Here is a 23,148-nt window from a genome sequence, read left to right on the forward strand (position 1 = left end):
TGATATATTTTCTGTCAGATTTTTTTTATCTGAAGCCAAATGAGACCACAGAGGGTTATTAAAACATCCCACTTGTGATATAAAAGTAATTTTGTAGAAAAAAAACATAGTTTTAATCTTTATTGTATTTTGATTGTGTGCTAAGCTAACATGCTAGCTAGCCAATGCACCTGCCACCTGGGCAAATACGTTATTTTTATTAATAATTTTGAATAGACTGAAATGAAAAACCAACTAAAATGTTTCTATTGTCAACAACGGCATTTGAGGCACTTTAGAAGGTGAAGTGAGAAGTTTGATCAAAGAAATGAGGTTTGAAAAGAACAGTTTGAATAGATAGTCGTCAGTGATTACAATGAAGACAAAAGAATAAGATAATAAGCCATAACCTGGCCAGAGGGGTGTGAAAGTATTCTGGGGAGACAGAAACTGAATGGGCATTTTGCACCTCAAAACAATAGAGACAATAAACTGAATGGTAGCTCAGAAGAGATTGCAATAAACATCAGTTAACAATTTAGAGAAATCTCAAAATAAAAATCATATGACATGATCTTGAAAAACATTTAATAAAATTCAGAGTTTTAAACTTATCATCTTCAGATTTGAAATATAACATGGTCAGACATGTGGCTTCAGCTGTAGTGCACTTCTAGATTGCTAAAATGCCAACTTCAATTTTATTTTCATAAAGATATTTCATAGAAATATATTTCTAATAACTTTACAAAACTTTGAAGCTTATTATAGCTCTGTTTTTTTGATTATGAAAATAATTATAATTTTGAATTGACAGTAAACTGCCAAGTGTCTACTTTCAAATGACGCCATACTTATGATTTTAGTGCAAATGAATCATTAACTGTAACAGTTGTAGTCTGATTATGCCATTTCTTAGGATTTTTTCAAAAGCGGGGGTGGAAAACTGGCCGTGTCTCACGGAGGAGTGACGGGAGCATAAAGGAGGAGCGACGACAGTGAAGGACGAGAGAGGACCAGGCTTGGATTTTATGTTGTTTTGTTTATGTTTGGTTATGTGTGTGTGCGGCAGTCGTCCGTGAGTGGCTGCCGCTTTTACTTTCAGTTTGTGTTTGTTTATTGGATTAAAGTCTTTTAACGTTCGCCGGGTTCCGCCTCCTTCTTCCCTGAACATACAAACTGCATTACACCAACATTCAAGTGTTACTAAAAATTTATAAATATAACAGGGACTCATCACTATTTTTATATAGTTATAAGTGGTTTCTGATTATCCTCACCTTTGAGCAGTGCCATGCCATTATTGAGACAGGGGGAGCAGCGACAGGAGCTGATTTCTTTCAGGTACTCTGACAGAGCTCTCCTCAGGTTTTTCTTCAGGATGTTAGCATTCGATTCTCGTGATGGCACCAACTCATAAAGTGGTTCTATCTGTAAACATGGTTAACATTTAACATTACAGGATTTTGCTAAGTGAAATCAATAATCAAGGACAAATGGTTCTGAGAATGGATGAATGGATAAATATCAGAGGTTCACCCAGGCTGTATACCCATTGAAGTTGTAGGCATTTTCTCCCAACACAGTCTTAACTGTTACACCCACAACATTTCTTGCATACTTGTTTAAGTATGCAATCCCTGTGTAGAGAACGAGCCGCTGCAACAGCAGTTTACACTATGTGGAACATCTCCCAGGAGTGTCTGTGGCAGTACGAAGCTCCGGCATGGCGGCCGTGGCAGGACCTGGCTCTGGTGTGGTGACCATGGCAGGATGAGGCTCTGAGCCATCACTGGACACTGGTCAGGGGCTGGAGCAATCACTGGACACTGGTCAGGGGTCGGAGCCATCAATGGATGCTGGTCAGGGGCTGAAGCCATCTCTGGACCCCTGGTCACGGGTTGGAGCCCTCTCTGGACTCTGGTCACGGGCTGGAGCCCTCTCTGGACTCTGGGCATGGGCTGGTGCCCTCTCTGGACTCTGGGCACGTTGCACGTTGAGGCAAGTTGTAGTTGAACCCAAGTGCAGTTTTATTTAAACAAGGTGATATAAACAGAATCCAACAATGACTTGACTTGACTTGACTAAAACAGACTTGAACATGAACCATAAGCAAACTTGAAAAACTCACCAACAGAGGTTACAGGAACAATACTCGACAAACTGACAAGGCAAACATGAGGACTATAAATACAGAGACTAGGGGAACGCATGACTATGACAACCAATGAACAACCAGAACTCAACCACACAGGGGCGGATTGGCAATCGGGAATACCGGGAACAATCCCGAACAGCCGGTCCATTTCAGGCCGAACCGGCCGCTGGTCAAAAAGTTTATTTTTTATTTTTTATTTTTATATGATACGTAACGCTACCGTACCGGCCAGTGGCCGGCCGCTCAGCTGCAGCGGAAACATGGTTTGCATCAGCTGCAGCGGAAACACGCAGCTGTGTGTCTGTGTGTGTGTTTCAGACCGGGCCAAACCAATACTTCCAATCTTGAGGGGGGATACGAGCGGCCCCTCCCAACTTGGACTGATCCTCGTATTTCCTGACATCCGATTGGCTCAAAGGAGTTTACTTGGTTAGGTTTGGGTTTGTGTGAATGCAACAGAGACAGACGGTAAAAATGGCGAAAAGAAGGAAAGACGAGAAAGAAATGGGTGGGGCCGAAAAAATAAGAATGAAAAAGAAAAAATTGTTGGCACAAGAGACAGCTAAATGTGCCAAATTAACGGACCTTTTCCGCACTGAAAAGGGTGCTGTGGCAGGAGGTGCAGATGAGGAAGGACCCAGCAGCATGGACAGGATAGGTGTGCACGATTAGGCCGACGAGTGGCGGCGACACGCTGGCTGCCTGTGCGTGAGCGTGGCGTTTCTGTTGAGTGTCAGCTGCGTGGCGTTTTCCATGTCTTTGCACACCAGAAACGTGTATGACGCGTCGCTGCTGCTAGGTGTCATGATAAGCCTCTGGTGATATATTTGTTTAAATTACATTTATATCTGCATTTATGTCAAAACCTAGAGACTCTCAAACATCAAAATGTAATTTATTAATATTTATTCGTGTCAAAATGACAAACATCTTTTCCTATTCTATTTTGCTTGGAAACGCTTCCAACACGCTTGCGTGTCACGTGAAAAATAGATGTCTGTTCTATTTCTAGCATGCATGCGTTTTCCGCGTGGCTCAGGCCGCGCCCTGTGTCACGCAGCTCTAACCTGTTAACATGGGAGCTGAAATAAAAACGGACATGCCACGCATCCAGTCTGTCGCCGGCCTTAGTGATAAATGACACAAAATATTTATTTGAAAAGGAGTTTATTGATTTAAAAACGATTGTATTGGTACCGCTAAGAAAATTCCGGTGAGGTGAACAAATGAGTCATATTGAAGAGATGAGTTCGAGCTTAGGACCCCCATTAGTATGCCTGATCTCAATCTGTTCTTGCGATAACTTGTAGCTAACGTGAGCTGTCTAAATTGTTAATAAGAAAAATAGTAATATACACAAACATTATTTTATGGTTCTTTTTATTTGAAAAAAGTGTAATTGTAACATATTGTGCTGATTATTACGATAAAAAATAATGACATAATTATAATTACATTACGAATTGCTGTGAATACGGTAAGGCAGTATCAGGGCAGTAGAAGCTCAGATAAAGCTCCACTAGCACGATCATCGGATAACGTTAGTTAGTTACTTAACACACTAACAATGAGAAATATTTAATTTCACAATCTGTAGCTTCGGTAAAATATTGGTTTCTGAAACATATAAGTTAAAATACATTAATGACTCATTATAACGTAGTACAAACGTCTTCTATAATAAATTGATTTTGTATGATTTGTAACCAGGCACTAAAGCGATTACACATAAAACGTGCTTTGAACCAATCCGATTGCTTGGGTCCTAAGCTCGGACTCATCTCTTCAGTAGGACTAATTTGTTCACCACACCGTCTCTATGGTTAGAATCCTGCGTGTCCATGGCAACGCTCTGCTTTGCATGGCAACGCAGCGCTGAAAAGGGGTGGGGCTACATAAACTCTATAAGCAAGGAATGTCTGTAAGGAGTCTATGTATGTATATTAGCTGTTAAGGTCAGTGATGGAGAGGGACAGTTTGATGATGACCCCTGCAGTCATATTGATGAGGAGGGAGAGAAGGAGGAGCAGCAGGAGAAAGCAGAGCAGAAGGAGGAGGAGCAGGAGGAAGGAAAGCAGCAGGAGAAAGCAGAGCAGGAGGAGAATGGAACCAGAACAAAAACAGTGACAGGTACAGGGGCAGTGTGTAGGACTGGGTAGACAATCATATTATGCATAGATAGAATAAGATATAGTGACATCACGTTCTTCTCACGCAGTATAACCAGTACAGACAGAGGCAGGGTCCAACACAGGTGAAGATGCACCAGGGATAGACCTAAACAGAGCTGAAGATGAGGGCTTTGATTTTTATACACGTCCGGCCTCCAAAGATTTAGATCTTTTTTTTTCTTACCACCCTCAACAACCCACCAGAAAAGGCACGACTATCTATCATACTAAAGATGGTATTATGAGAAAGTGGCTCACATACTGTAAGAAAGAAAACTCACTGTACTGCACAGTATGTTTGGCATATGCAAAGCCATCTGCAAGTGAAAGTGTGTTCATTAAGGGGGGAATGACAGCATGGAAGCATGTACATCAGAGAATAGAAGAGCACGAAAGAAACCAAGTTCACAGAGACAGTGCAGAAGCATATTTTATGATGGCCAGTCAAGCAGACATAGTAAGCTTACTAAGTGGAAAACAAGTGCCTCTTCACCGTGACCAAGTCAGAAAGAAACGCCAAGTCATGAAACGTGTCATTGAAGTGATAAAAGTCATTGGAAAGTGTGGTCTTAGCTATAGAGGCACCAAATTTGAAGCTGCATACACATGGGACAACATTGCTGTTGATCATGGAAACTTCTTGGAAATGATCATTCTGCTGAGCAAATTTGATGTCTCTCTGCAAGAACATGTAAATGAATGTGTGCAAAAAAGCCAAAGCCTAAATAAGACCGAGGTTAAAGGCAGAGGATCTTTCGTTACACTGCTCTCTAAAACATCTGTCAACAAAGTGATTGATGTAATCAGCCACTTAATCAAAGAAAGCATTTCAAGGGAAGTAAGGCAAGCAGGAATGTTTTCTCTGCAGATTGACACCACGCAAGATGTTACCTCCACAGACCAATGTGCTGTTATCCTCAGATATGTGACTGATGTGGTCCATGAGAAGCTCATAGGTGTGGTTGATTGTGAGTCATCAACTGGAGAGTATTTTGTGGAGCTACTTAAAAAAACTCTAGCAAAGGTGGATATTGAGCTTAGGAACTGTGTTGGCAACTCAACCGATAAAGCCGCCAGTGCAAGGCCAGTACAAGGGGTTCTCTGCTTTACTGGCATCAGAGTCTCCTAACCAAGTGCACATCTGGTGCTATGCACATGTGCTCAATCTTGTTCTGGGTGACACCACGAGTGCTGTGATAGAAAGTGCATCCCTTTTCTCCATAGTGAACGGTGTTGCTGTATTTATCAAGGACTCATACAAGCTTATGAAAATGTGGGATGAAGTGAGTGATGACAAGCGACACAGACGGCTGTCTCCTATCGGGGAGACAAGATGGTGGGCCAAGGACCAGGCCCTAAGCAAGATATTTGGCTGTTTTGGTAACCCTGACAATGCGTTGTATGTTGATTTAATCTTAACACTGAAAAGGATAGTGGAAGATATGTCAATCAAAGCACATGTCAGAGCAAGAGCTAAGGGGTACATGGAGTCCCTACTGAAGCATGAGACAGTGCTGACAGCACAGCTATTCTTGAGAATCTTTGAGCAGGGCTTAAAAACGGAAAAAAATATCAATCGGTTCACTCCGAGCAGAATCGATATTATAGCGTTTCCGTTTTTGCGTTCCTCAATAAACATTACTGTTCCGAAAACGGTTTGATTTGAAAAAATACCGGTTAATAACGTTATTTTAATTTAGCCTATACAAATATGTATAAATATACTTAATTAAACTTGAATATTTATTTCATAAAATTTTTAAAACCACAACAGAAATACATGCATTAATTACAAAGCATAAACAGCGGACCTGTTTTAATGGAGCGTTAGACAATCGAAAGTGGCCTCTTATGCCGAATTATTTTCAGAAGAGTGATAACATTCTTTGTACATAACTTTTTTTCAACACGACTTGTTTTAAAAATTGCATGAATAAAGAATAAATAAACTGGATAACCATTGCTCTTTTAATGCACCGTCAACTGGTAATTTCAAAGCAAACACTGCGCAACACGTCCTTGCATCCCATAATCAAATTCAGTCAGCTAATAAAGCTTGATCATTTAATGCAATATAACATACCATTTAATACGAAGCATCAACTGTCTATATAGAAAACATAGAGCTGTCCTGTATTGGCAATCTGAAAGACTATAGGAAAAATGTTTGATAGATGCTATAGCCTACTTGGACAGGCTTAAACGAAATCCATAAACTAGCCTAAATCAGTCTATTTGAGCTTAAAGTCCGTACTGCTTATTTAAACGTACGAAAAGAATGTCCTCCAATACCTGCACATTCATTGATGACCTCAGTGGGGAAAGAAATGTACTTGAGGCATGAAAATGCGCGCTCTCACACTGACTTGCGTACCGGTAGATTCATAGATGATGGTGCGCGGGCATTTCACTCACGCTTGATCCGTCAACGTCACATGCTGGACTACTCAATTCATGATTGGTCACTGCCAAATTAAAATATTAAAGAGAACGATAAAATAACGTTATTAACCGGTTAATGGCCATTTCAAATTAACGTTTCTGTTCAGAACGATTCAAATTGATTTTGATTTCGTTTTCGTTTTTGTTCCTCTTAAAATTTCGTTCGTTTCCGGTTTTCGTTTTCGTTCCTTGAACCGGTTCAGAGCCCTGTCTTTGAGATTACCTCACCACTCTCCAGATACCTCCAGACCAGTGGCATGGACCTAATCACTGCTCATCGACTAGTTATGGGGGCCCAAGACAGCCTAAAATCCTGCAACAGGGACATGGATGGTGTCACAAAAGCTGCAAATATCTTTGTTGAATGGGCTAACAAGGAGCTGGATGAGAATGGATCTAAAGAGGGGGTTCAGGGGGCTCTACCTGAAAAAAAAATCAGAAAGAAGAAGTCCATGCCAGGTGAAGTAGCAGAGGAAGAACATTCGTTGAATACAGAGGATCAGTACAGGATCAAGGTGCACAATGTCATTTTGGACACAGTGACTCAGAGCATTCAGACTCGCTATTCTGCAAATGGAGCTCTTTATGATGATTTTGCATGCCTCAACCCAAGGAATTTTGGTACACTAAGAGATAGGGGGCTTCCATCTGAATCACTCAAACACCTCAGTAAATGCCTCCTTAGGTTCGATGAAAGAGCAACATCTGGAAGGCTCAATGCCGAGCTCTGTAGTCTGGCCAACCAGTGGGAGAGACTTAAGTTGCCACATTTGGAGTCATACACTGTCCGGGCTGCAGAAGAGACAGAATGTGGAGAAGACATGGAACTGAATAACACCAGCTGCACCTCCTGTAAAGACTGTGCAATTTGTGTTTATGATATCCTCTCCAAATACAACCTCCTCACTGATGCCTATCACATCATTGGACTGGCCTACAAGTTCTTGCTTACACTCTCTTTCAGTCAAGTGGCCTGTGAGAGGACCTTTTCTACTCTCAAGTTTGTAAAGAACAGACTGAGGAGCACCCTGACACAGGAGCGTCTTGAGGCATTCATGCTAATGTTCACAGAGAAAGAGATCCTAATGACTTTAGACAACGATGGAGTCATAGACAGAGTTGCAGAGTCGAGTAAACTCCTCCAAAGATTGCTGGTGATGTGAGGTAGGACAGTTTTAGGTTTTAGGCACACACACACTGAGGAGGAGAAAAGAGGAAGAGGAGCAGTAGGAGGAGAGAGGAGCAGGAGGAGGAGGAGGAGCAGCAGGAGAGAGAAGGAGGAGAAGAAAGGAAGAGGAGCAGCAGGAGGAGAGAGGAGGAGGAGCAGGAGAGAGGAGGAGGAGAAGAAAGGAGGAGCAGCAGCAGGAGGAGAAGAGAGGAGGTGGAGCAGTAGGAGGAGAGAGGAGGAGGAGGAGCAGCAGGAGAGAGAAGGAGAAGAGAGGAAGAGGAGCAGTAGGAGGAGAGAGGAGGAGGAGCAGGAGAGAGGAGAGGAGAAGAAAGGAGGAGCAGCAGCAGGAGGAGAGGAGGAGGAGGAGCAGCAGGAGGAGAAGAGAAGAAGAGGAGCAGTAGGAGAAGAGAGGAGCAGGAGGAGGAGGAGGAGCAGCAGGAGAGAGAAGGAGGAGAAGAGAGGAAGAGGAGCAGCAGGAGGAGAGAGGAGGAGGAGGAGAAGAGAGGAGGAGGAGCAGCAGCAGGAGGAGAAGAGAGGAAGAGGAGCAGCAGGAGGAGAAGAGAGGAAGAGGAGCAGTAGGAGGAGAGAAGGAGCAGCAGAAGAGAGGAAGAGGAGCAGCAGGAGGAGAGAGGAGGAGGAGAAGAAAGGAGGAGCAGCAGCAGGAGGAGAGAGGAGGAGGAGGAGCAGCAGGAGGAGAAGAGAGGAGGAGGAGGAGGAGCAGCAGGAGAGAGAAGGAGGAGAAGAGAGCAAGAGGAGCTGCAGGAGGAGAGAGGAGGAGGAGCAGGAGAGAGGAGGAGGAGGAGCAGCAGCAGGAGGAGAGGAAAAGGAGCAGCAGTAGGAGGAGAGAGGAGCAGGAGGAGGAGGAGCAGCAGGAGAGAGAAGGAGGAGAAGAGAGCAAGAGGAGCTACAGGAGGAGGAGGAGAAGAAAGGAGGAGCAGCAGGAGGAGAGAGGAGGAGGAGGAGGAGCAGCAGGAGGAGAAGAGAGGAGGGGGAGAGAGGAGGAGCAGCAGGGGGAGAAGAGAGGAAGAGGAGCAGCAGGAGGAGAGAGGAGGAGTAGCAGGGGGAGAAGAGAGGAAGAGGAGCAGTAGGAGGAGGAGCAGCAGGAGAGGAGCAGTAGGAGGAGGAGCAGCAGGAGAGATAAGGAGGAGAAGAGAGGAAGAGGAGCAGCAGGAGGAGAGAGGAGGAGGAGCAGGAGAGAGGAGGAGAAGAAAGGAGGAGCAGCAGCAGGAGGAGAGAGGAGGAGGAGGAGGAGCAGGAACCAGGAAACAGACAGGTAGAGGGGCAGTGTGCAGGGCTGGGTAGGCAATCATATTAGGCATATCAATCAATCAATCAATCAAAGCTTTATTAAGGACACTCACACAAAAATAGAAAAATACAGCACAATGTTACATATTTACATTTAGGATAAAATGCCAATAGTTCCACATACTAGATAATAACCTGACTGAAGCACAGCTTGAATTAGAAAATGTATTATTCTTTGCTATATTTATTACTCATGTTCTTCTCATGCATATGTTATGTAGCTGTACAATCAGTAAGCAGAGGCAGGGTCCAGCACAGGGGAAGCTGAGGCAGGGAGAGTTGAAAGTGAGTACACACACACACACACACAATCTCTATTGTATGGGACTGCATTGTAGTTTTTGAGTATGAGTGGGTGTGAGTATTTGTAACTAATTTAACACTCCGACTGACTATACACATGACATGATGGTAGTAAGCAGTATACTGTGTGACTTATGTGTTTGAGATTAGGTTTTGCTGACCTGGTTGTGTTCAGTGCAGTGGTGACTTGCTTATACAACCTGAGGAGGCAGGTGTTATCCTAAAGTTTCTTGAAGGTCTTCAGCGTAATCTGATTGTCTTTATACCATAAAAACACTATTAGAATGAAAATAACTGCAAAAAAGTGCACCAAGGGCACTCGCGTAAAAGGCCTCTCCGTCTTAAAGTCCCGGGCTGAATTTCAGTCCCAGTACGTCCCTGCAACCACATGACAAGACAATGAACCAATGAGAACTATGGACACATGACTAGACCAACCAATGAGAACATGACACATAGACAAGGGAACCAATCATAACAAGACACATGAAACTAGGGAAGCACATGCCACGATCACATAAGGGCAAGGAGGTCACATGACTGAAGCAAAATTACAAAATAAAAGACATGAAAACATAAACGTGAACCAAATCCCAAAACCAACCGTGACAGTTTCATGCGTAACTCTTGAAAGGAGGATTGCCCCCAAAGAGACAGACACATTGCTCAAAGAGCGAACATATTGCCCTGAGCCAACAGAAAATGTGCTGTGTCAGACTGTTGGTTGATACACTTCTTGACCAAAAGCTGTTTGGATTTAAATGCTTAAGGGTGTACTCACACGAGGTGATCTGAACCGTGCCCGGGCGCGTTTGACCCACAAAGTCTGGTTCGGTTGACTAGTTTAGTTTGTTTAGCTGGCCCTGGCCTGCTTGGAAGAGGTGGGCCAGAAGAGGTGGGCCGCTTGGAAGTTTGGTTGAGCTCGGGCGCGGGCTCGGGCGAGGTATGCATGTAGTGTGATCTCTAACCGTGCCGGAGCACAGAACAGCTGTGCACTGCTGTCATCATTACGACAGCAAACAACAAAAAGTTGCATCGTGAATGACGTAAGCGTGCTCCAGCCCGGTATGTTAAGTGCAATGTGAGTGAAGCCCAGCGGGGGAGTGGGGACGGGGGACAATCGAGCTCGGGCACGGTACAAGGCAACCGTGCCTAGTGTGAGTACACCCTAAGAGTCTATGACTGGATCATTATTGCAGTGATTATTATTTTTATAACATGTTATATGTTTGGCAACAGTTATTCTAACCCTAATTGATGGAGTGTGTAGCTTTTCATTTAATAAACAATGTAGGAAGACACATCATGGCCATATTGCAGGATGAGAATGTCAAAATTCATCAGGCTCAAATAGTGAAAGAATGGTTGGGAGGGAGCATGAAGAATCATTTTCACACATGAATTGACCCCTCTGAATCCAGAGCTTAAATTGATTGAAAGTCTTTGGGATGTGCTGGAGGAGACTTTACAAAGTGCTGGACTCTTGCTGTCACAGAGTCAGCCACACCATCACAGCCACAATCATAACCGACTCACCAAGACCCGCCCACTTGTTCACAATCACCAGAATACTGACTAGCTGCACATGCACCTCTTCAGAGACTCTCACTATATATTCACCCGAGTCACCATTCACTCATTGTCTGGTCTCGTCTCAGTACACGCTGAAACTACAGACACCATACCGCTCTACCTACCTGTGATCATCCCGTTTCGTCTACTGTCTTCTGTCCGTCAGCATGGTTACCGATCTTCACTCTTCAAATTCTCCATCACCCGCAAGATACCAGAGTCTGCACCAGCTAAGTCACCCGTACCATTCTACAAGTCACCATCTACTTCCATTGCCTGGTTCACGCTGCTACAACCACACTCTAAACTTGATAAAGATCACTTATACTTAACTGCTTGTCTGTGCCCTTCTGTTATGTGACACTGGCATTGTCAATACAAGATCTTGACCAAAAATGTATGTACCCTTTTGATGGAAATAACATCACAACATTTATTTCCATGAAGAGGTGCATCAATTTTAGGGGATCCAAAACACAGCATATGCAGGTGACCAGATTTTCTGTTCTTTTTAACAGGAATGAGTCTAGTAGAGTCTGAAGCTTTTTGGGATATGATAGCAATATGCACATAAGTGATCTTTACCTGTTCACGCAATAGGTTCCCAGGGAACACTGATACTGGTAAAATGTGTGCACTGAAAATTCACTTTAGATAAAAGCAAATGCCAAAATGCTTTGCTAAAACAGATGTTGTAGTCTTAACATTCTTTGGTGAGAAATTGAGTGTAACATTCTTTGGTGAGAAATTTAATTTTGCATACAAATTTCATTTAGTGGTATATTATTGGTTTATAAGATTTTTGGTTAATTGAAGACAACAGTTTAATGTCGGGTCTATGGCAATATAGAAATATTCAGATTTAAGGGATGTATTTTCTACAAGAATTATGCAATTGAACAAACTTGAAAAGTTGAGGCTTTGTTAAGAAAGGTGTATATATTGAGTGAAAAGTGTTACCTTCTTGTGAGTAAAATCTGGATTGTAGAAGACAGCATCACCCCACAGCTGCATAATGTCTGGAGATGGTAGCTGTTTTGCAGCTAGACGTGACACAGTTTCACTGTCCCCCCCTCTAACCACAATTAAGACGTCTTCCACCATTTTCCTTTCTTTACTGGAATCTGAAATGCCAGACAACAAAATAGGATTTTAACATTAGTAAAATTAGATAATCTGCTCTACAGGCAGAAAAAGGATTTAATGACTGTTTCCAAACAGGTTTTGTAAACATAGTGCTCACACTGCTCAGTTTTTGTAGCGTTTAAGTTTAGGTATTGGGTAGGATTAAAGGGTTGTGGAATAAGGTCATGCAGAATAAGGCAGTAATATGTGCTTTTTAAGTAGCAATAAGTAAACCAAGATCCTAGTAATATGCATGCTAATACCAACTAGTTCATAGCGAGAATTTAACCTTAAAATAAAATGTTACAGATGCTTCCAGAGGACATAGATCCTCTTCTTAATATCATTAAATCATCTTTGTCATTAGGATATGTACAGAAAACTTGGCGATTATTATTAAACCAAAAAAACGCAACTTGATCCTACAGAATTAGTCAATTATAGGCCAATCTCGAATCTACCATTTCTGTCAAAAATGTTAGAAAAGGCAGTATCCTCACAACTATGCTCCTTTTTAGCAAGAAATGGCATCTGTGAGGATTTCCAGTCAGGATTTAGACCGTATCATAGCACTGAGACTGCTCTCATTAGAGTTACAAATGATTTGCTTTTATCATCAGACCATGGTTGTATCTCTCTATCTGTCTATTAGTGCTGCATTTGATGCTATCGACTACAACATTCTTATGAATAGACTCGAAAATGAGTTGGCATTAGTGGAATTGGCCCAGAATTGGCCCATACACAATAGATATACAGTATATGCATACTCACAGATAGTAAAACTGGGCCAGTGTGCATATATATATTCTGTGGAAGGCGTAGGACCATAAAATGTTCATCTAATCAATCCAACACGGTGTCCTACCTGCCTCTCAGTGTATGTATTTCCATACCTCCGCGCACATCACACATCCTCAATGCGTTTCATGCTTTCCAGAATTAGAATTAGTTTCAGCAGCTGCCTTTTACAGTTCCTCCTGAACTAAAACAACGAGTTTAATCCATTGTGACTGTAATTACAACTATTGTAATTTGGAAGAGATGGAAACCCATGACATTATACTCGGAACATTTTGTGACTCTAATTTAATGTGTTTCAATGTCAACACTATCAACGCTGAAATTAATCTGCAGCAGTCAGGTGGAACAGGTCAGTGCTCTTTTAAGTTGTTTATGTTCATTATTATTGTAATGTTATGTGTTTTGAGACATGAGGTAGTTTAACGCCATCTCTATTGACGCTTTTGTTTTGCTCCCTGCTACGTTCATGTGTTTTGGAGGAGACGTAGCTTTGGTGTCACTCTAAAGCAGGGGTCTTCAAACTCGGTCCTGGAGGGCCACTGTCCTGCACAGTTTAGCTCCAACCCCAAATAAACACACCTGAACCAGCTAATTAGTGTCTTACAAGGCCCTAGTTAGACACTGATTAGCATGTTCAGGTGTGTTTATTTGGGGTTGGAGCTAAACTCTGCAGGACAGTGGCCCTCCAGGACCGAGTTTGGAGACCCCTGCTCTAAAGGGAGGATGGGATCTTATGCTTTCAAAGCTAGCTCGCTATTGCTAGCCTCTCCGAAAATGACCTACCCTACCCTCAGAAAATGATTACATCATTAAAGAAATGTACTCTTGACCTTTCAGGTTATTTGATCTGAACAGTGTGATTGTGGCTTTGCTCACCTCCAAGCTCTTGCAACAGGCCTGCACAGCTACCACCTGACATTCCCATACCCACATACACTCCCTTAATTGTGACTCCACCTTTCAGCCCAAACTGTACACAGTTCTTGGTTTGTTCAAGTGTGTATCCTGTAATGGAAGAATACACTCACATTTAGTGTAGGCTCAACTTTTGGGATAACATGGTAGTCCCTGATTTGATCACATCCTATTTTTTACCCTAACTTTTACCTACCAGCTTTTTCAAGTTGCTCGTCATTAAGGACAATGGTATATTCAAAATCTCCACCGAGAGTTGCCTCTTTGATGAAATGTGTCCCATAGTCACTGTAGAGCTGCCGGTATTCCCCATACGTGTATTCCAGTGGCAGGGCACGCAAGCGGGACAGGAACTCAGGGTGTAACATCAGGTTGGCTGTCTTTAAAGCATAGCGTGCTACCTCAAGTTCAGAGTGTGCTTGGATGAATTTTTTTTTCTGAGGACAACACAGAATAAAGTCATGATTGGCTCCAAACAATAGATTTCACAGTCTGGTCAAGAATTGAATATTGTCTTATCATTCTTCTTTTATTAATATCATTAATATCCTATTATTTTCTCATAGTTAGTGGTGTCTGTTAAGACCAGCATCACTATTACAATTAGGCAACATTTACACATCTTACATTGGTTCAAGTGACCCATTTCTGATTTTTTCCTCCCATGTGGCACGGATATGATCCACAAACGTGCAAGCAGGAAAAAAGCGCATGGATTCCGATACTCTCAGATCGGTTTCAGGCCTCAATCATATGTGGAAATAAATCTAATATGAATCAGATACGGGCTTGTGCACAGTCCCATTGGTCAAAAGTAAAATCACTAAATAAAATGCACACTAACATTTCCCTACAATCACTGATGAACACATTTGGTTGTAATGAGGAAAAAACATATACAATAGCAGAATCTCTGACATGCTTAACAAAAGTTCTTCCACCACACCATTACACACTTACTTTTACAGCGGATCTGTGTATATAACCTTGAAGAATTGTACTATATAATGATTTTTATATAAGGGTGAAACTATTGCATTAAAAATGTTTCTATGAATTCCATGTCAATACATTTAACTCAATGATATCATAATGTTTTTTGTTAGTTTCGCCAAGTGTAGTGTAAATGCAGATATCAGGTCTCTTTTAAAAGGCAGATGTAAGCGGGATGTCAAAAAACATTCAGATAAAAAATCAGGCATCAAGACCTGCAGTGTAAATGCGGCCTTATTTATACTTAGTAGGTACATAGTAGGAATCTAAGCTCCTTAGCATTGTCTTCTGCACATGCAAGCCAGAAAACAAAACAAAAAAAGATTCTAGTTTCATCTTTGGTAATTTATAGCAATTGCCATTTTCTGATTTTATCTGTTGTCATCTCATTCATTTAGTTAATATAGTTCAAAGAAAGTTTCACCTTAGTGACAGAGAAAGCAACTTACCGTCCCAGACAAGTTGCGCATCTTCTTCACTGACTTCTTGTAATGGTGGTCATTGTAATTAAAACTAAAATCAAAAACATTAGGAACACCAACTGCGAATGAGACGCTGGTCTTGGATAAAGTTGCCTTGCTTTCACTCACAGAGTATTCATTGTAAGACTCGTATGCCTCCAGCGTGAAATCATAGGAGCCTTTTGTCTGGGAACAAAGTAAATTATTTCTCACACATGTTAAAAAACAGAACCCAAAGTTCTGAAAATGCTATTAGTTGTTACTAGTGTCATTGGAAAATGTGTTTGCCTGAGAAGTGGCCTAATTAAAGCAAAAGGGGATGAGCAACTACGGTCCCGCAGAGTTTAGCTCCAACCCTAACCATAACTTCTGAATAATCTAACTTATCTCTTCAGCATTGATTGAAAATTACAAGTGCATGTGTTTGATTTGAGGTGTAACAAAACTGCAGGACAGTGGCCCTCCAGAACTCGCGACCTAAAGGTTGCAAATTATTTGGCCCTTTAACGGTTGAAGTGTAAAACTGCAAGTTACTCACGAAGGAACAATGTTTTTGGTATTTACTCAGCTGTCCAGCGTACCCACAATTACAGGCGATCATTTTATCAGAGTTAATGTAGCGAAAAAATGTAATGTTACATAAAAATACAGTATATCCATAAAGAAGATTTTTGAGCTGGTAATTGCCTTTCACTGACTAATTGAAAGCAATTATTTTAAAATGAATATTGAACAAATTAGGGAACAAATGAATAAGTATTGGGAACTAATTTTATTAGAAAATTGTATAATGAAAATTGTATAATATACAGTGTTCATAAGTTAGTGGAAAGTAGCTAACATAACATTATCAAAAAATCTTCTTTTTTGATGTCCAAATGTTTGATGTTCACGAAATTAGTCACTGTAGCATTTAGTAAAAAAGTGGTCAAATATTAATGATTGTGTGATAGGATCTTTTGATAAATGTTATTATGCAGGCTATTGTTCTTTTTTTATTACTTACTACAAAAATACATTACTCAATTACCAAAATAATCTGTAGTGACAGCCATAATAATTTGTGTACTTTTATTAATCTTTAAAGCAAGTCTTATCTGTTTTTAGGTAGGGCTTGGTTAACTAGGCCAATTAGAAACAACTAATTATTCACTCTCTATTTATTTTTTTATTATACACGTTTGTCAGTGAAACTAGACACACATTATAAAACTTTAATCGGTTAACACCATATATTGACATACACTCTAACAGTCAACAGAATTTCGAGACGGTTCAAAACAGTATGATGTAACAGCCTCAGTTTGATACTGCGTTCTGAACCACTGATTCAAAACCAAAGGTTTCAAAGCTCCATAAAGCAACGTTTTGAAAAAGCACATCACTAATCTTGCATACTGCAGCTTTAGATTTTAAAACATGTGCCATACCTCTATTGTGTACTGTTGTATGTTATATGGCTTCCTGAAGCGAACATCCTGGATAAAATGAGGCAAGCAGCCGCCAGCGTAGTATCGGTTATCAAGCACCACTGCTTCCAGTTTACCATTTATAATGTTGATTCTAGGAATGAAGAACAAATGATCTCCTGTCTATGGCTGTTTTTACATTTGGAATCAAGTACAAGAGCAACAAAAATGTCCTTAAGTACACATTTAAAAAGTGCACTTTGCAATTATTTCAAAGAACACTTATTTTGATATGTCGCCTAACATCCTAAAGCATATGCAAAGCACTTGGTTATATTTTTAACTGTATATTTTTTTAGTAATACATTTAAAGTTAATATATTTTAAACATTACAAATGCATGTATAACAAATATATTAAAATACATGAATTGAAGATTTAATAGAAATACCATTAATCTGTATTGTCAGTACATTTGGCAATATTTCAAAGACAATAGATGTATTTATGAAGTCATATATATATATAAATGAAGTATGAATAAGTCATACTTAAGTGGGTTTAAAGTTCAGCTAATTGCATTTAAACTATAATTCATTTTAATTGAATTGCTATTAACAAGCAATTAAGTGTCAGAAAACATTAATTTAGTTCACACTTAAGTGTATTTTTTTTATACTTAAGTATAACTTTATACTTTATACTTTTGTCCCTCTCCTTGATTTCGGTGAGGTTCAGCCAAAGATACCTCTCCGTGGCCACCAGGGCTGCCATACATGCCATACGTGCCATATGTCTGCCCCCACCTCATCACTGTCACTCAGGTCCCTTAGCAGGTCAGCCTGGTATGCTTGCCCTGCCGAAGAGTACGCTTTACCCACCAGCGCTGATGTAGCATTTAGCGGTTTGGTGGGTAATGTTGGGGCTTTCAGGGACGATGCAGCCGTGGGAGAGAGGTAAACCCGACGTAGAGGCTAGGCTGTATGAGAAAGCAGAAAGCGTTCGTCTAATTTACTCTTTTGACGAAGCTCCTGTCTCTCGGCCGGCCACTCAATATTTAACTTTGCCATGGCCCTAGTCAGCACCTCTACAAGTTCCTCACTTGCAGGGGACTGAAGTGACGAGTCTTCCCCTGTCGGGATACTAACAACATCCAACTCCTCAGAGCTGGATAGTTGTAGTACCGGTGCCTCAACCGGGGGCGGAAGTAACCACAGCGCATGCTTCAAAACCCTGTGAGGAGGCACTGGATCTAACAGGTGATGGTCTAGAAAGGGCAAGGCCCTTCTCTAACCCCTCTGTTAGATCCATCTGCAAACCCCACGACTGAAGCCGCCACTCTGCCACGGCAGAAGCGGGATCCTAGCCGCGAGGAATGCGTTCTTAATGACAAACGCTCACAGTGCTCACAACCAGCCCCCTCGAGGGCTGCCTGAGCATGCTACGCACCCAAACAGGCAATGCATAGAAGCTAGCACTGTTTGTGCTCACAGGTACTTTATAGTTTCTGGTCTATGACGTCACCCGCCTATGACATTACGTCTCTCCGTTGGACTGATTCCACACATGCTTCACACGCAATAAAGCAGAGGCGTTCTCACAGCGTTTCGATGCAGCGTGAGTTCCCTTGAAAGGGAAATGAATGTTACTTTACATTATTCCATTTATGCATGATTTAGGTCATTATAGTGAGTGACCCTTGTCAAAGGTCAGCAGGCTGTTAATTCAGTTTAAAAAAGCGTGCCAAGGTGCATCTCTTAAGTTTGACGCCATCAGCACTAAACACTATTAGTTCTTGTGTCTTATAACAGCACAACATGCCAAATTTGAATTTGCAAATGGAACATTGAATTTTGGTCTGTTCTGCACATAATGCTACTGCATTATAAACACAAGGGTAAAATATGCCTATGGTCAAAGTGTCATTACCAGGAACAGAATAAAGGAAATGCAGGCCCTTATATCAAGATCAATTAGTGAGCTGTTAGCCTGGCAAAACCCAGACAACTTCCGGCAAATTTAGATTTGCTCTGCAAGTAGTCTGGCAAAGAGCCCATTCAAACCCATTTCTAAGCCCTAGAAATCGAGGCACCAATCGGAAACATTGGGGCGGGCTTTACACGATGACGACAGCGCAGCGACGGTGAAGCAGATTCTGTACACTACAAAGATGGATGCAGCAGTGGAACATGACTCGTTTGAAATCAGCTATCGCGGCTGTTTTAAGCAATTTAAACTTTTCCATTCCGTTAAAACCCGAGCAAAGAACAACACTCAAAGACTTCATATCTAAAAAAGATGTTATCGCTGTCTTACCGACTGGATTCGGCAAAAGTCTGATATACCAGCTTGCTTGTCTTAGCGAGAGCCCTCTGGTAGTGTTAATGTTTCACAAAATATAGATTTAAGTCTTTTTCAGGCAAGAATGTAGTTGTTTAAAGCTCAAATCTGTGGTTTATTTATACAGAGAGCGCCTTTTTGAAAATTTGATCTGCCGTTTTCGGAGTTGTGAGATCCAGTGGACCAGCGGCGCTCAATCGCTCAACCCCATCGAGAGGCGCCTTTCCTCGGCCAGTCCTTCTGCCGTCTGCCGCTGGCTCTGATGTGAAGATATGATTCGTCTTGTGTAGATCTAACGGTTGATCTTTGCTCTCATTAATCTATAATTTGTTCCCTGACAGATCGTTTTGTCTGAGGGCAAAGTGAAGTTTCATAACTTTATATTTGTAAGCTATTAAACTTTACCGTTGTAGTCTCCTAGCACTGACTTTCTTTGACTGAATTGTTTTATGTATTATATAGCTTCTTATACCTTTTACTTATACTTTTATAATGGATATTGATCACGCATTAAATTAACATTTAACAAAAAGAGACTGGGTTTTGTTTTATGTCACATCTCATATTATTACAGTGATAATCATAGCCTATATTATGCACACATATTACATGTTTTTATTTTTTAATGTGAACGAAAAGAGGCCGGGTTTTTTTTATATTTCGTTTTGTTATATACATGCATTGAAGATAATATGCATTGCCTGCACTACATTTGTGTGGCTATAATATGTGTAATATTTAAAATATCATTATTTTGTTTTATTGCAGCCTAAAATATACAAATATATACTGAGTGATACTGTCAAGAACGCTGCTTGCCCATTAGCATAGTAGGCGGACTAGTGTCCTCCCGTCCTCGGGAGTTCGTTCTTCGGAGTCAAACTTGGTAAATCACGGACGCAAGTCAGAGGTTCGCGTACGAAATATGTCATAAAACACCACTGCCTCCTTTCATAAAAATAAAAAAAAAACGTAAACATATTAGCCACACAAATGTGGTTCAGGCAACACGTAGTTAGGCCTACATTCATTATCTTATATATTTATAATAAAACAAAGTATAAAACACCCTGCCTCTTTTCGTTTACATTTTCAAAATAATTAAACATTAATATGTGGTTATGGTGAGGTGACCAGATTTCTGAAATGGAAACCGGGGACATTTCCTATTTGAGAACACAAGTACAGACCATAGACAGTGGTACAGACTAGGGATGTTAACCGATGACCGTTTCACCGATGGTTGACCGTATCAACGTTAACCGATCAAAGTTGTCGGTTGTCGGTTAAAAAAAAAAAAGTGATCTCTAAATTAGGCTATTATAGACAGTGGACTAAACGCTACTACAGTTAGCCATCTCATTCCAAAATCTTTTTGTGTGAAGTGAACAAATCCCTCACACTCAATTTTTCATAACTCGCCTGTTTGTACTTAATAAACCAATAAAAACATTTGGCGCGAGGTCACAGCGTTTGGGTTTGCGCGTTCATAAGGTTTGCAAAAACTAAACAGGCTAAAACACTCAGGGCAGGGCAGACGACAGTATGAAGTGTGCAAAGAAAAGTAGTGTGTGGGACTATTTCACCAAAAAGAACGACACAGATGTAAGTTGCAACTTGTGTGATACAGTGCTTAATTAGATGGCACACAGTGAGTTAGACCTGCCTTGGCCGGTGCGTCTTTTAAGCATTCTGAAGGTGCCTGTTTTATCCATTGGTTTTATCGTGTTGCAGTCTATTAGACAACATTCTGCATAAGATGGGCTTATTTTCGGAAATATATTACATCTACATTTCAGTGGTAACACATAAGGTGTTGATCATCATCTTTCTTTATTATTGTTAGCACTACCTCGAACTAAAGCGGCGTCTCTTCGGAGCTGTCATTTTCTTAAATGAGCCGCGGCAATGTTTCAAATGAGCTTCTAACGCTAGACAAATGCCTTTATTTTCAACGCGATCACCTTGTACCCAAACCATTGCGAAACTAAGGAGCCATTTGTCCTCCGATTACAAACAAGCTCCTCGGCGCCGCGTTTGCGGGACTCATGTTTCGCGCTGTAGGGGATTTTAAAAAAGTGACGTGAGTGGAAGGGAGGCGGCGGCGCCGGGACAGTGTGTGTGTGAGAGTGGGAGGCAGAGCGGCAGAGAGATGCGACAGAGTTGCGAAATTGCAGGCGCGGCTCGCGGCTGTTATTTCAAATAGCGCAGCATATTTTAAACTAATCGGTTAACCGGTTTCAATCCGCTAATGAGGCTCGGTGGTCGGTCAAGAAAATTTTTAGTTTTCGCCATCCCTAGTACAGACAAGTAAGCATATTGAGAAACGGCCAGGGTCTCAGATGTTTCTCCGTCGCTCTGCATACGTCATCTCCCTCATCGCTCTGATTGGTTTTAGGTCTATCCAATTGCGCCCAGAGGCATTTGAGCGACGCCTGTTGGTGACGCCCCTTTGGAAATGGTTTGTCTATGAAGCTTTGCCAGACCATAACTCAGTTACTACTGACAATGGTCTGGTTTTAACCAGGCTAGTGAGCTGTAGTTTTGTGAGTGCAATATGAATAGGTAAGTACAAGTAGTGTATTAAACACACGCACCCTTTGGCAAGTTTCTCAATTCCATAATATTCCTCAGTAGGAAATTTGCATGCTTGGTACACTTTACTACAGCCCTGTTCATCAGAACCATCGCCACAGTCATCATCTCCGTTACAGCGAAGACCCTCCAACACACAGCGACCTGTTACAAAAGACACAGCTGTCAAACTCGATCAAAACTCATCTTTTTAATTATTATATTGCAGGAACAAATGAGTAATGCAGTATTAACATTCTAGTAACTACTAATGATCAAGAAACTCTGATTAACTAATAAGCAAGTAACAACACTCTAAATGCCATAGTTCACTATTAGCTAATCGGTAACTAAATTTTTTTTTTTAATGTATTAATGTAACATTATTAATGTGAAACCAATCAATAAAATGCAGAATATAATATTTTTTTAAACACTACTTTTATATTTAACCACTTACATATATATAGGTTATAGAAGACTCATTATTTGGGTACGCTGTTAATAATAAATACATTTGATCAGCCATATTACAGAGCTAACCATGGATCATTTTAAAGAAATGGCTTTTTACATGCAGTTTTCAGGTCCTACTGAGAATGACAAGCCATTTAGAACAGCATTTTAAAGTGAAGATTATAGTAGCCCACTAGTATGAGTCTTACCAAATTCAAAAGTTACCTACCTTGTTATTAATTAATGGTGGAATTGTAGTCTAAAGTGTTACCTGTTAGATATCATTTTACCTTCATATATTTAGGCCTATATTTGTGTTAAAATACTTTTTTGTGTCAATCAGTGTGTTTTTACATGCACCCTCATAATGCGCTTATAATGGGATTTTGGAAATATTGCGATTAAACTTTACCTCATGTAAACACAATACTTGGATCAAACTAATGCGATTAAGCTCATAATCGTTGTAACCATACTCGCATTAAACTATGTGGCGTACGGCGATTTTAAATCGCATTAAAAAGGCATGTAAACACCTTAAATCGCATTATTACCGCTCTGACCAAAGTGCGCATGTGCACAGACATACACAGATGCCGTGTGTTGCTCACACAACTTCATGAATGAACTCTGTGACAGTATTCTGATGTTTTCTATTCTCCAAATCACTAAACTCTGTCAACACAACTCGCTGCTCAGTCTCTGCTCCGTATCTTTATACAGACGGCGCAAAGAACATGACAGCAGCAGGCAAACCCGGCATTGCGATGTTCATCACTGCGCCAAAATTTTTTTTAAGTACGTCCGTAAAAATGAATTTTGAATTTGATGTGAGTAGATTAAAACAATAGCTGGTAACATGCATACTGTATGCCTATCTGAGTGTGGTATAACCATACTTATTAGCGAATAATCAGTATAATGAAACTTGTGAAACACAGGAGTGAAAAGTTCTGCTCATGTCATGTAA

General features: G+C 41.0%; 1 protein-coding gene across 4 annotated transcripts in view; it reads right to left on the bottom strand.

The window, feature by feature from the left end:
- Positions 1–23,148, bottom strand: part of c8b (complement component 8, beta polypeptide) — a 45,252-nt gene that overhangs the window by 11,970 nt on the left and 10,134 nt on the right. For all 4 annotated transcript variants that reach the window (XR_013816719.1, XR_013816720.1, XM_079819537.1 and 1 more), the window contains exons 4-10: positions 21,746–21,887; positions 16,830–16,962; positions 15,388–15,585; positions 14,142–14,382; positions 13,907–14,035; positions 12,062–12,225; positions 1,260–1,410 (exon numbers count right to left, since the gene is read on the bottom strand). Coding sequence is in view for 2 of the 4 variants with exons in the window: in XM_079819537.1 (XP_079675663.1) it covers positions 1,260–1,410; positions 12,062–12,225; positions 13,907–14,035; positions 14,142–14,382; positions 15,388–15,585; positions 16,830–16,962; positions 21,746–21,887 (1,158 nt within the window). In the remaining 2 variants the exon portion in view is untranslated. The remainder of the gene's footprint in view (positions 1–1,259; positions 1,411–12,061; positions 12,226–13,906; positions 14,036–14,141; positions 14,383–15,387; positions 15,586–16,829; positions 16,963–21,745; positions 21,888–23,148) is intronic.

This window comes from Gobio gobio (genome assembly GCF_949357685.1).
Source record: "Gobio gobio genome assembly, chromosome: 6".
NCBI classification, from domain to species: domain Eukaryota; kingdom Metazoa; phylum Chordata; class Actinopteri; order Cypriniformes; family Gobionidae; genus Gobio; species Gobio gobio.